This window comes from Eptatretus burgeri, chromosome 12 (assembly GCF_056783735.1).
Source record: "Eptatretus burgeri isolate ZD-2024b chromosome 12, Ebu_testis_v1, whole genome shotgun sequence".
Taxonomy (NCBI): domain Eukaryota; kingdom Metazoa; phylum Chordata; class Myxini; order Myxiniformes; family Myxinidae; genus Eptatretus; species Eptatretus burgeri.
In genome coordinates this window covers 23192100-23206807 of record NC_140972.1, presented here as the reverse complement: position 1 = coordinate 23206807, position 14708 = coordinate 23192100, and the positions used below count along the sequence as shown (strand labels likewise).

General features: G+C 41.4%; 1 protein-coding gene across 1 annotated transcript in view; it reads left to right on the top strand.

Moving 5' to 3' along the window:
• LOC147015253 (NT-3 growth factor receptor-like) overlaps positions 1-14108 on the top strand; it is a 116759-nt gene extending 102651 nt beyond the window's left edge. The window contains exons 14-17 of the mRNA XM_085849833.1: positions 4049-4221; positions 9394-9637; positions 10414-10572; positions 12065-14108. Of these exons, the coding sequence (XP_085705959.1) occupies positions 4049-4221; positions 9394-9637; positions 10414-10572; positions 12065-12250 (762 nt within the window). The 3' untranslated portion in view covers positions 12251-14108. The remainder of the gene's footprint in view (positions 1-4048; positions 4222-9393; positions 9638-10413; positions 10573-12064) is intronic.
• Positions 14109-14708: the final 600 nt, after the last annotated feature.

The window sequence follows — 14708 nt, the reverse complement described above, 5'->3', positions numbered from 1 at the left end:
TTGACTAGGCTGTGGTCTGAGCTTAAAACACACCCGAAGCTGGGTTCTGGCGTTTGATCCGGAAAGCTGTGACTGGATTGCTCGTCCGGTGGGCGTACGGCCGCGATTCGGCTAAAAGCGGCTGTCCGCACGCCGGGGGGTGGAAAATCTTCAAATATATATATATATATATATATATATATATATATATATATATATATATATATATATATATATATATATATATATAAATATATATATACACATAGTGTATATATTAATTCGGTCGTTTCATTTCACTTTTAAGGCCAAGATGAGCATTTGAATTGCTTGTGCAACGGGGTACTCGGAATAAAAAGGGTTAGATATTCTAATAGCCGCATGACCGGTCGGTACGTGAGCCTGGTTCGAGTTTGCGCGTCGTGTAAAAACGATCGCACCCGCTTGCTAAGTCCACAGTCCCGAGCAAGTTCCTGGACATATTTATCATGTTACCATACTTGTTGCAACCGTGTACCAGAGTGATGTGCCAATAGGTGCTCACGGCCTTCCTAATCTGGCCAAGCAACCGCAGAGCGCGAGTGCTCTGAGCCAGATTGAACCAGCTTGTCCAACGATACCGAACTCACCAAATGAGACCAAATGAGATCACCACGAGCAGAATCTAACCCCAAGACCAGGTACAGTTACTTGATTAAATGGCACGGGAGAAGGATTACATGAAGCAATAACCAGAATGCAACAAAACAAGTATAAATGAATCAGTAAATAAACACGGTTGTAAACCTTACGGCACTCAAAAAAAACCTAAACATCACAGATTTCTTAACAGTTCTTATCCTACGGCCCTTTCAAACCCAGAGGCAAGCTGTGCAGGAGTCCAGAAGCAGAGTTATCGGGAGCTCTCTGGTGCAATCTGCTGTAAAAACTCCTCAAGTTCCATAATTGTGGCTTCCTCAAAGCCTATGTTGCTTTGGGGAAATAAATGTTCACAGCATTGGGGCTCTCAGCGACTCTTCCTGCTGATCACAGGTGCTCTTCTCCAGCGTTTTTTCAGCTATCAGCTTTTACGTCCCTCTCAAAAGCAGCCACGTCCCAACTGTGCCTCTCTGCGTAAGCTGCGTCACCATCAGACCTCAGAATCGCTCCTGCTCTTTCCAGGCAGCCATTAACGGGACCATCCGCGAGATCAACTGATAAGTCCCGCACTGGGCCGCATGAGCTCTCGTGGTGACGCGAGCTGCAGACGTCTTCAATGCAGATTCAGCCCCCCTACATCAACCCCTGTTGTGAGGCTAATGGCTGGCTATCTATATGCTGATTTCCCACACCTGCACATTCTCATGGCTTGAGCTGCAAAGCTCTCCTGTGCACTTTGTAAAGACATTTAAACAGAGGAAAAGAACATTAAAAACATCCAGCCAGAGGTTTGAATAAGGAAGGCCAAAACAGTGCGGTTGGGAAAACAAATATCTCACTGTACGTATACAACACATATCTATTGCACAAAGAGCACGTCATGCTTATTTCAGTAAATACCAAGAAATAACTCGTTCTACGAAACAGTTTTTATAACCCTTAAAGATCATTCCCACAACAATATATTAATGGAGTGTATCATTAAAACTTGCTTGCCTGCTCACCCTCTATTTACCAGAACTTTGTGCAAAATAATTTGAGTTTCTATAAAAATAATTATTTTAAAAAAGTTTCAGAAAACGATCAAACAACAGTGGAAGATGGAACCGTCAATACCATAAGTAGCTTCTCATTTGGTTCGTGTCACCCTAAGAGTTTACATGTTTATCTATATCCCTGAAAAAGTGACATCTTTACTTCCTTTGGTATTACAGATGCAGGTGTCTGTCACCACGTAATTATTTATCATCAGGAAAACTCTTCCTTTTTACCTGTTTATACCTTGCTCAAGCAGTACAACCTGCACAGCTATGAATAACCAAAGGTTTAACTAAAAAAAATGTTGGTCGGGCTTGCCGCCTCCACCCAACCAAATATTTTTTGGTCCCACCTCACCATAAAACGATGGCCATCCTGACCAAATATTGCTTGGTAAACCTGACGAAATATTTTTTGGTCAATGCAACCATACATAATGAAGATGGTTTATATAATATACGAGTTCCCTTACAAGGAATCTTGATGAAGGAGGCCGTTAGGCCCATGAAAGCCTGCACTATTATTTCCAACTTGATTGTCTGTCCATGCTCTATCCTTTTAAATGCCGAGTGTCAAGTAAGGAAACAGCACGTACCATTTTAAATTTCTTTACTATGACTCAGCTTGGGTTCAAACCACCAAACTCCCAGACTCAGAGTGGACACTCTAACCGCTATGCCACTGAGTGGACACTCCAACCAATATTCCATATCTTTCAATTCGAAACAGAGAGATTAATCATCTCTAATTTTTTTTTTTTATTACTGTAGTGGATGACTAACCAAATTGAGGTTGTATTTCTCAATCTATATTGTTGAACAACCAGTGAGTAAAACCACTTGAATGCATCATGATGTGGGTGATAGATGATGTTGTTAAGGTTCAAGCTTGATTCCCATAGCCTTCATTGTTTTGGACCACATTTTTGGATGTTTGTCTGGTTAATCTATCAATGTGGAAGTTTCTTCATAATCTCATTGCACAAACTAAAAAAAGAATACAAGGCTTTGTTTTTCGAGCAAACACTATTTCCGAAGTTAACTACAACAAGCATTTTTAAGGCCATTTTCCCTGCGAGAGTGGGGGTTAGCCTTGCGGGCCCCATGACTATCTTCCCCACTTTGCCCTATTTTCTGCATCTCCCCTTGTTAACCCATTTACCCGCATTTCTTCATCCACCACCTTTAGCCAAGTCTTTTTTGGTCTTCCCCGTCCCCGACTTTCTTCTACATTCATTTCCATCACTCTTCTTACCCAGTCACTTTCATCCTTCCTCAACACATGACCCAACCATCTCAACCTGTTTCTCTTCACAACATCCATCACAGGCTCTATTCCCATCATCTTCCGCAATTCATCATTTGTCTTCCTCTCTCTCAACGATATTCCGCACATCCACTGAACCATTCACATTTCCACCCTTTCCTGCCTTCGTTGCTGCTCTATGTTCATTTCCCATGTCTCACTGCCATAAATCATAGCATTTCTCACAAATGTAGCAAACACCTATCCCTTCAACTTCAACGACACCCCCCTCCTCGTCAGCACGCAACTCAGTTCCCGAAACTTCTTCCATGCACATCTCACTCGAGCAATTGTCGCCGAGTCTGATTCACCTTCTCCATTCAGTATGTCTCCTTTTTTCACCCCTTCAAACTTCACGCAGTCTCCAAGATCCAACTCAACATTTCCTCCATCTGCAACTCCCTCTATGCACACCTTACACTTTAATGTAGCTGCCACACTGGTTAATGACCCCTCACACCATTACATTTTCGATGAACCCACTCAGCGCACATTGTACATTGAATGGAATTTACTCCGACACCCTTCCTGTATACAGCACACGGCCACTTCCCAGTTCCTTCCACCTCACCACATGTTTTACCACTTACCATCACCTTCGTCTTTCCGATATTCACCTTCAAACCTTTTGCCTCCATACATTCCTTCCACTTATTCATCTTCTCCTTCAGTCCATCCCTACAACTCCCACCAGCCCTCCCGCTTTTCTACTAATCATTGCTCATCGCTTCCTCAACTTCCTTCTCAGTTATCTTCTCTGCCGGTCCTAAATTGGGTTGTTCTCCATGTTGCTATCTCATTCCATCTCTACATTCAACAGCCTTTCCATATATCTCTTCCATCTTCCTTTTATTCCTTATGGGTCCACAACGATTTGTCCCACTTCATCCTTCAAGCAACTCACCCCCCCCCCCTCGTCACATCGCACCTCCCTTTCGCTATCTGCTTTGCAATCTCAAGTATTTCCCAAGTTATCTGAACTTTATAAAGACTCCATACAGTACTTCATGATTGCTCCTCACAATGGAACACGATTTTGGAGAGATGCTAATATTGTTCCTCCACTGCCTTACCTTATGGAATGCAGACACTGAAAGATAGTAGTGATACCTCTCGCAAAGATTTCCAGCACGAAGCCGAACTCCTCACAAATCTTCAGCATCCACATATCGTTCGTTTTTACGGTGTGTGCGTGGAAGGAGAGCCTCTTATCATGGTGTTTGAGTACATGAAGCACGGTGACTTGAACCGTTTTCTCCGGTGAGTCAGACACATCAGTGTTAGCTTGGACCCTTTTTAGCTGTATTTTAATGATATCCTTCAGCTGCACAGCTGCTCCACCAGCAAATTTGCTGCATATAAAAGTAGAAAAAGAAGCTGTATTGACAGATGATCCTTGTGTATGTGGATTTCTACTTATTTGTGTGACAATTGATGCAGTATGTGTTTTTATCATTATTGAAATATTAATATTATCAGGAAGTCAGTCGGACATCCTATATAGGCACAACACGAATGCTTAAAATAAATCTACCAAGATATAAACTTATAAACCGATAAAGTACCTCCCAATCATTTGCCGAGGATTTCAAATTCATGCAACAACATTCATGAAGCTACTGGACAATATCGCCGAACTCCAAAACTGACGGACCAAAAACAACCCGTTTGTAATTCTCCTTCTTCTTATTCTTCATTTGTTCAGAGAGCCCAACTCAAAATTGGTTTAAGCTAAGTAGTTTGATTAAACACAAATCTACTGCATTTTACACTGGGCAGGTCCATGACGACTCAAAAATTTCACATATTGAAAGGATTATACAAAGTAGGTGTAATTTCTTACCGACGTGTCGGGAAATGAAGGGCCAAGAGGGGTGGGCGGAGGCCAATGCCTGTCAATCAGCTTGGTGGAGGTGGGCCGATAGCGACACAATTAGCTGAGAGCCAATCACACCTATATGGGTGTGGTTAATAGTGGAATATTATGTGCAGCCCTCCAACAGAAAACCTTTTTCAAGTCTAACTCCTGTTCAGTCTTCACCTATTTTGTGTTCCTCTGTTCATATTCAACTGACAATTTATTTATGAACAAGATATTTCATAGTGCAATGAAAATAAAATTCTCCACCATGGAAATACATATTTTTTAAAGTACAGAATACATTTTTAATATAAAAGGATGTCAGGATTGTATACCAAGAAGTACGTAAAAAAAGGTAGGGATGGTCACAATAAATTATCATGTGAAGCCATCCCGACATCTTTCTTTGAATAATGGTTGTGCCTGCAAATGACACTATACGTCTGTCTTGATTTTGGTTCATAACCACCACAAACACTAGCTGAAGCGTGTGTGTGTGTGTGTGTGTGTGTGTGTGTGTGTGTGTGTGTGTGTGTGTGTGTGTGTGTGTGTGTGTGTGTGTGTGTGTGTGTGTGTGTGTGTGTGTGTGTGTGTGTGTTTAATACTTCTCGAGTCAAATTCATACTTGGGAACAATCAACATAACTATCATATGAATATATGCAATTTGGCGTCTGTCTGTCTGTCTGTCTGTCTGTTTTTGACTGAGATACAGTCATTACTTTTCCAATCAAATGAAACTTGACGGGGGGACTAAGGGTCACATGACGGAGGTTGTAGTGATTTAACTTCCACTCCCTCCCCAAGGAGGATTTGCGCATTGGACGAACTCCGTGTTTAGGTGTATATCCGTGTTAAGATAGCTAACCGTGGCATTTTAACAAGGCCGCTTCTAACAACAAAAGTAATAACAACAATCATGATAATAGCATAATATTAATGTTATTAAAAAAATATATTGATACTAATAATATCCCCTCTCCCAAGGGGTTTTCCCTCCTTGGAAAAACCCCGTGTTAACGTGTGTATATAGAGCTTATTGTGGCATTTCATGGGGCAAGCCTACCATAAGTAAAAAAATTATAAACTACAAACATGCACGATTACCTTTTTAAACAGTCGCAACTGCTGTTTCACATGAAAATTCAAGAAATTTGGAGGAATCCGGACATCCTTGAGCCATTCTATGTTTATTGCGTCCACCACAGACTAACAGACCTGTACTGGACCTAGATCTGCAGTACTCTATATACCCCAGCAAGGATAGTAACATGACCCTTCCTGCCACTCCCATCGGGAGTGGGTGTACTCGTCATTTTATATGGAAGTAGGGATGGACAGAGAAGAACCACGATTTAAGAAAAGATGTAGGGATGGTTTCACATGATCATTTATTGTGACCATCCCAACCTTACATTATTTTTGGCATCTCATCCCTCCATTCTTGTGCAATATTTTTTTTTTTAATGTACAAGGATTTTTGTACATTAAAAATTTACACATCCTTGTACATTAAATTTTTTTTTATTACTTGCTACAATTACGAGGAGGTTCAAATTTGATGTTAACTTTTCTTTATTATAGGTAGCCAATACTCATGATCATACTTCCTTCCTTTAATGCATGTGCTAAAAATAAAAAATGGCAGCAAGTGGGATAACAGTGGTTGGAAGGAAGAGTGAACAGTTAATTTTTTCACCAATGAAAGCATGAAGGCTGTTGAAAATTACAGCTGATGATTGGCTGCAAAGTAAGGTGATGATTGTCAGTCAATGTTATTTATATACAACTAGACTTATTATTCAATGGCAACAATTAATCTGACCTGCTTCTTGTGCGGTCACTGGAGAGGGGTATTTTGGACAAGTCTTTCACAAACCGGCTCGCAACGCCCGATGTTCAACTGGAGATGATTTGGGCAGGAATTTGGAATCTATTCGGGATGCCGGCGATAACTCGCCTATTCTTTGGAAAACGTATTGCGGGATCTTTAACATCATCCGACTTATGTTGGCACGTGGGATAACCGGCTTAGCACCCCTCTGAAGGCCGGCACACTTTGTCGTGCAACACCCTGCCTTTGAAGCACCAATCGGAAAGGTTATAGGTGGATTGGGAATCAAATCCAGGGTATACAGCTAAAATGAAAATGTGCAATATCTGCTTCATCATGGAAAATTAATCTTATTTATACACAAGCTTAATTATAAACAAAAGTCCAGGTCAAATTGGAAACTATCTCACATTCTGAAAAACTTTTTCTAAAAGGGTGGAAGGGGGGGGGGGAGTGTGGATAGAAAGTTAAATTTAATGCTAAAGTGCAAATAGCTTCCTTTACATCTGTTAAAAGCAGTTGGTGGTAATTGATCAGCCTGTTTATTATGAACTGTATCTTGTGTGACCTGAATATAGATTTAAAAAATATATATATTTCGAGGAAAATTTCACTTGATAATGTCATTAAGTTTCCTTTGGTACTTCTCTGAAATGATGTCATCTTTGTGGGTTGCCTTCTTTCTAATATGGTGTGCCTTTTGGGGGCCAAGGTTTTCTCTTAAGGGTCTCAAGCCTGAATAATCGAATTGCCTCGTTGCGGCTAGCAAATTCGCACCATGCTTGTATGGTTACTATAGTGTCTCTACAAACTAGAGTTGAGTAAAAACAATGAAAAATCATTCTGACAACTCTGCTATATCAGCCTATATTAGCTCTGGAACGGGAGCTCCATGATATAACTGATCCACTCTTCATCCCATTTACGTCTCAAACCAATCGGCCGATCACTTTCACATCACAGACAACACATCACAGGTCGGTAGTCTCTCTGTCTTCCATCGCCTCATTTCTGGTCTTGCACAATCTCCTCTCTCCGAGCTATGTACCCCCCCAGGTTTCTGCAGGGTGCACAAGGTCTGCCACTAATCACCTTCTGGTGAAACTACCAAAAATCCCGAATCACTGGTCACCTCCATTCATTTGTTCCTCTTTCATCCTGCCTGTGGAATCAACTTTGTCAGTCTCTTCAATTTCATTCTTTCCTCTGGGTTTACATAACTGTTCCACCACCATCTCAGGTCATCCCCCATCCACAACTATGATCTCTTATTCACACATTAACCCTCCGAAAGCCCATCTCTTTCCAAGTTTCCAATTTTTCCTTCCACTTCTGTGATTGAGAGTTTGCGGCTGTTTCCATCTTGTTCACCCTGTATGTCCTCCCCCATCCCTCATTCTTCCCCACATCTCCCTCTACATTGTGCCTCAACCCTGCTGTTGGTGTGTCCCCCCGCCCCCCTTTTTTCTGTTCATTTTGTTCTGTTACATCCTGGTCTGCTCTGTGTTCTATCCAGCACCTCCACAAGCCTCTACACTGTATACAAAAAGATATCATAAAGTACATTTGCTCATTTTTGAGACCTTTGGCGATAGCATTCGAGTGTGCAGGTGCTGATATAAATAAAAATAAAAAAGATCAAATAAATGGCCATTCCTTCCTGCTATATGCGAACAAATTCCCTTTTTTATCATCATATGTGCAGATCTCTTGAATACAATTCTGCAGATTCTACCATGCTTGTTAACTCCACACAAACATAGCAGTGACGACTTCCTCGTTCAGTAAAAATGTTGTGTAACTCTGTAATTAAGACAGTTTGTACAGGTGTTGTTTGTGGTGGTTTGCACACAAGAAATTCGCCATTCCAAAAAAAATTAACCTTGTTCATTTATTACCTCCGGCACCGAAGGTGGACGGAAGTTGTTTTCACCGCTGTCTGTCTGTCTGTGTCTGTTTGTTTGTCTGTGAGCAGGGTATCTCAAAAAGTTGTGGATCCGGCTACTAGAATTTTTCAAGTGATTCTTCACCATCGAGAGATAGCGCCAAAAACTATTTATAGCACGATATCTCAAAAAGTTGTGGACAGATCCGGACAAAACTTGTTGGAGAGGTTGGATGTGTGTCGTGGATGAAGTGATTCAGTTTTGGTGACGATTCAAATCCGGATCCAAATACGAGGATATATATATATATATATATATATATATATATATATATATATATATATATATATATATATATATATATATATATATATATATATTTTAAAGTGATTCTTCGATCACCATTGAGAGATAGGGCCAAAAAATGATACGTAGCATGATATTTCAAAAAGTTGTGGACGAGTAACTAGGTGGATGAGTTGGTTAATTGAGAAGAACAAGCCAATTCGATTTTGGATCAGATGCGGATCCAGATCCAACCTATCGCTGGAATACAAAACGTAAACTGTTCAGCCTGGCAGAGATATGAGCTCTGCTGAGTGCATTCGAGTTGAAAGCTGTTACTGAAATGCAATATACATGGATAATGCAATGACATCTCACATGGGTATCTGCAAAGCTTATGTAGACAGAACTTTGTTTCTGCTAAATTTTGCTCCTGAACTTGCTCAAATTGACAAGGCATTAATTGTACTGTGAGGATGTTTTATAATCTGGGTATAGAATATGAGTATACTTTTGAAGTAGCTCATGTACTGCATATGAATTCTCATCAATGCCATGGTTTGATAGGGCACATGGTCCTGATGCACACTTTTTGGCTGAGGGAAAAGACTCACCCACTGGACTAGAGCTGAGTCAGCCCCAAATGCTGCACATCGGCTGGCAGATCGCTGCTGGGGTTGAGTACCTCACTGAGCAGCACTTTGTGCACCGGGACCTGGCCACACGCAACTGCCTAGTAGGACTTGGACTGCTTGTCAAGATTGGTGACTTTGGGATGTCCAGAGATGTCTACAGCACTGATTACTACCGGGTGGGTGAAAAGCTGTGCTTATCTACACCATGTTGTTTCACTGTTTTCTGCTTTTTTTTTCTGGATGTAAGAGCACAATACAGTGTTGGTTCTGCCGAAGCAGTTTTTAAGGTAGGGTCACAATCCTGGATGGGTTTCCACTCTGACATGACACAAAAGGTTGGGGAATTAATTTGTAATTTCGCCAGGATGCCGACGATAGCTCGCCGACTCTTCGCAAAGGACACAGTGGAATCTTTAACAATACACCAAGTAATACCGGCAGATGGAATACCCAGTTTAACGCCCGTCTGAGGGACGGCACACACATTGATGAATCACCCTGCCTGTGAAACTCTGGAATGACAGTTTATAACTGGACTGGGATTCAAACACAAGCTAGACATCTCAGAGGTGAATGTGAGTACCTCGAGGACATCCTGCCAGCCATTTTTGCAGACTGATTATCATAAAAAAGGTAGGGAGATCGGCATTCTTGTATTTTCAGCAGAATTGCTCTAAATGCCATTCTGTTGCAATGTTAGCAGTGTGGAGCACATACTGTACTTTGAGCTCGTAGTTAAATGTACAATATATAGGGCCACTATGGTATCTTCCAAAATAATAGATCTTTGAGATAGTACCAAGGCCTTAAAACTGCCAATAAAATCTAAATGATATGCTGTTTACAATCTTATCTCACTCTTTTTCATTTCCCATTCTCACTACATATAAAGGTCACGTGGAAGCATTCGGTAGTTGAGCTCGTGTGGCTAGTCGTATCTATTTGTGGACAGGTTGGCGGTCACACCATGCTTCCGATCCGCTGGATGCCTCCAGAGAGCATCATGTATCGCAAGTTTACGGCTGAGAGTGATGTGTGGAGCCTGGGAGTGGTGCTTTGGGAGATTTTCACCTTCGGAAAACAGCCGTGGTATCAGCTGTCCAACAATGAGGTGGGACTGCAGTGCAAGAAAGAGGAAATTTTTAACATCACAAAGGCCAAAAAAAAAAAAATGTTGCATTGGCATAACGGGTCACTGAAAAATAGGGTAGGTCGGTCGGGATCTTTTTTTTTTTTTTTTCCTAATAAATCCCTCCCAAAATCTCCCCCGGCTCGAGTACCACCCTTTTTGTCGGCGGGTTCTGTCCGAAACACTTCCGGGTTTTTGCGATCGCAATCAACAAGATACTTGAAAACGATAGCAAAACAACAAAAATAGCAATAAAATAGGGTCGGCAAAATTTTTCGATAGCAAAAAAACAAAAAAAAAACGTAGGGTCGGCGGAATTTTTAGGGTCGGGCGGGTTACGCCAATGCAACATTTTTTTTTTTTGGCCTAATAAAGGGAACAAAGAAGGAATCTTTTTTTTTTGTTCTCAGACTGGAAATCAGCCCAGTAGCTGGGACTTTGGGATATTGACTTTGGTGGGTGGCATGGCAAGAATGTTGTGATTGAAAAATGTAGAGAAGCGCTCTGTACCTTCATTATTTTGGCTTTGTTGTTACTCATCAATTGGATAATAAGCCTTGTGTTGTCTTAATAGTTAAGGTGGTTGCGTTAAGATCTTAGGGTCTTGAGTTAGAGCCCCTGCTCACCGTTAAATAACACCAGGTGGGTTGACTCATTCTGTCATCCTTCCGAGGTCGGTAAAATGAGTACCAGCTTACTGGAAACAGGGTGCACTGCATCAGTGGCACAGCTGCTCTCCCAGCAATGAGGCAACCAGCAGCCACAGGCTGCATTCAAAATAATAATAATTGGACAATCAAAGTTTGTGAAAGAGAAAAAGTTACATCACCCTGCATACAGTATATCTATCTTTAGAATTCGATCGTGTGTGTGTGTGTGTGTGTGTGTGTGTGTGTGTGTGTGTGTGTGTGTGTGTGTGTGTGTGTGTGTGTGTGTGTGTGTGTGTGTGTGTGTGTGTGTGTGTGTGTGTCATCTTTACATCTCCTCCCAAACCACTGGTTGCACAAAACAGAAAATGGAACCAATCGCCAAGGATCCAGGCAATGCAGGCTCGACCAAAACATTTTCATTATTTACATCGATAAATGCCCAGACAAAGCAAGCGGGAACGATGCTTTGCGTAGTATGACAAGTCACAAGAAGCTGATGATTGGCTGTGCGAGGCTTTGTTTACTGTGATTGGCTCCTGGCAAGGGATGTCAACATACCCTTATTGTCACTTTTTCTGATGTCTCAGCCTCCCCATTCTTATAATTCCATTATAAAAAAAATGAGAGCTACAAACAACGCAGCAAAAAGTTGGGCTGGGGGCCACCACGGCTTGCGAATTCCATAATATAGATCGAATTTGGGTTGACAGATCTCTCTGTCAGGTCTGGGAAAGGGCATTCTTTCCATAGCCAATGCAAATCATGCGACTTTGTGAAGCTATAGTTTCATGTCTCATGTTCATGTACATGTCCATGCATGGCAGGTGGTGGAATGCATCTCTCAGGGACGAGTCTTGCAGCGCCCTCGGACGTGTCCCAAAGACGTCTACGATCTGATGCTGGGCTGCTGGGAACTGGAACCGCAGCAACGCCTGCACATCCGACACATCCTCGATTGCCTGCAGGAACTCGCAAAATCCTCACCCCTCTACCTCGACGTCATCCAGTAATTTCCTGATCTGTGTCCAGCCCACTGACATCATCCACATCTCCAATCCCACTCTCTTATGCTTCTGTCCGACAGTTGCCATCTGACCTTCTTGGACCAATTGTTCCCCAAACCTAGTACAACCATTGCCTTATTTGTTTCCGAGTTGTCATTATAACATTACTCTTTGCCATGTGTGTTGTCAAGCGGACCAAAATGTTGGCAATGGCTAAGGAGAGACCCTCCCCCACCCCCACCCCAAAGCCTACATGTGACACTGATTTCATGAACTGGGCTCCCTTCTCCATTTCCAAGGTGCTACTAATTACAATTCTCAATTAACGCACATGTGATAGATTTTGCTCTCGTGTGGATAGGTACCTGCTTTAAGTCATATACGAATCAAACTCTCTAAAACTTCCTTGCTCTCGAGGGCAGCTTGTAAAAGATGAAGAGACTCTATGTAAATATAACGAAGAAGAAGAAGAGGGAGCAAAGAAGAACAAGATGAAAATTGTAAACCCTTGTGGATGCAAAATTGTGTGTTTACAATAATCTGAATATGTCATATAAATCTAAACAATAATATATAAAAGGCTCCTGTAACCTGAGGCTTCTAAAATAGTTTTGAACTAAGCTATAAAAATACAAACCCTGATTGGCATTTGAAGCTTAAAAAAGAACTTATTTATTATAATAATTATATGCATTTATTATGTACAACCAGGCACTTTATTTTCAATTTTAGGTATTGTGGTAACTTGTTGGGGTTGGATAGTGTGATGAGGGATGGTAGAGATAGTCGGTTTTCATGAGATGAACTCAAGTGACCTGATGGGCTTTATAGGATTCGCAAAGGAACGGTATCATCAAATAATTAAATATTGCATATATGAGTACAGTATTATTTATTATTTCATTTTACAGTATTTATACAAAATATTTGGGGCCATATATATTATTTATGCAAATATGGAAGAAATCTACCCCACCATACCCCATCCAACCCCATCCCTCCCCCACCCCACCTCACCTCGAGCTTATGTAATAAATATATGGCCCCTTTGGCAACATAAGTCAGTATTACATGGTGTGAAGTCAATATTGCAGGACATTTTAGTTTGTATGGACTGCTCCGTTTCCAGCTGCGAGTCATGCCATGAAGTGGTGCATTCGACATAAATGTGCAGAGCTGGAACTTTGCCTTGGTGCATCTGTCGCATTGTCCATGGTCGTGAAGAAATGTCATCCAGCCTACCCCAACATGCTCATTAAGAGTTCAAGAATGGTTGTTCTGTGTAAACTGTGTAACAAAAGTGACAAGATGTTGACAATATAATTGTGATGTAAGAAAACCAAAAAAAAGCTTACTGTATGTTTGAACCATGAAGATTCACAAGCCTTCAAGGTCACAGTTTCACTTGAAGAGGACAGCACAAACTCAGTAAATGCAGAGTGAGACAACTTGCATGTGAAACATAGCTTAACCTCTTTTGATGGTGTTTGTATACACTGTATATTCGGGCCTGTAAACTCTGGCCTCTATGTGGGAATGTGTATTTGCGTACCATATTTTTCCTCGCAATCCCATGCTAGATCTTCACAATGTATGTTTGCCTCAAATCAAAGAATTGTTGCATTACTAAGTGCAGGTGAAGTTAGCTTGCATTTTACTTAACCCAAGGTAGGTCCTGTGATATTATACCCTCCTGTCCATCAAAATGGGGATTTCTGGGTGTCTGGAAAGTGACTGCCCTTGGCAAATCATTACAGTAAAAGATTTCCTTCTTCTGTACTCCAACCTTTTTGTTAATCCTGCACGATTCATGGTGCAAAGAAGTTGTCTACTTTTTAAACGAATGGTGCATTTGGTTATAAATCCAGGAAAGTGCCTCCTGTAAAGTGCAAACTGCCTCCCATACTGGCAGAAAATGTCTTTTATCAGGAACAAAATATCTCCTCCGGGGCACAAACTGCCTACCGTATGGCCCACAATGCCTTGGGCACATGCAGAAACTGCTTCAGGTAGGCACACGACCTTAAGTTAAGTGAAGCAACCATATGGCATGCACTGATAACAATTTGCTTGTATAAATCCCCCAACAAATTCAGTGCGGTGTGTGTGTGTGTGTGTGTGTGTGTGTGTGTGTGTGTGTGTGTGTGTGTGTGTGTGTGTGTGTATGTGTGTGTGTGTGTGTGTGTGTGTACGAGACGACCCGTGAACCCATTGGGTTCCGGTTGTGACAGCGGTTGATAAAAAAAAAACCCAAAACATAGCTCCAGTGAACTATACCTCTGAGGTTGTTTGCATTGATCAAATAATGCCGAAGAGTAGTTGACTGAATCGGGAATTGATTTTTTAAGAATTTTTTTGTTGCCCGATTTGAACGAAACTTGATATTGCGCGTCTATGTGAAAAAAAAAAACGGAGAAAAGAAAGTCTAATAAATTATTGTGCGTAATCTTCTAAACACAATTTT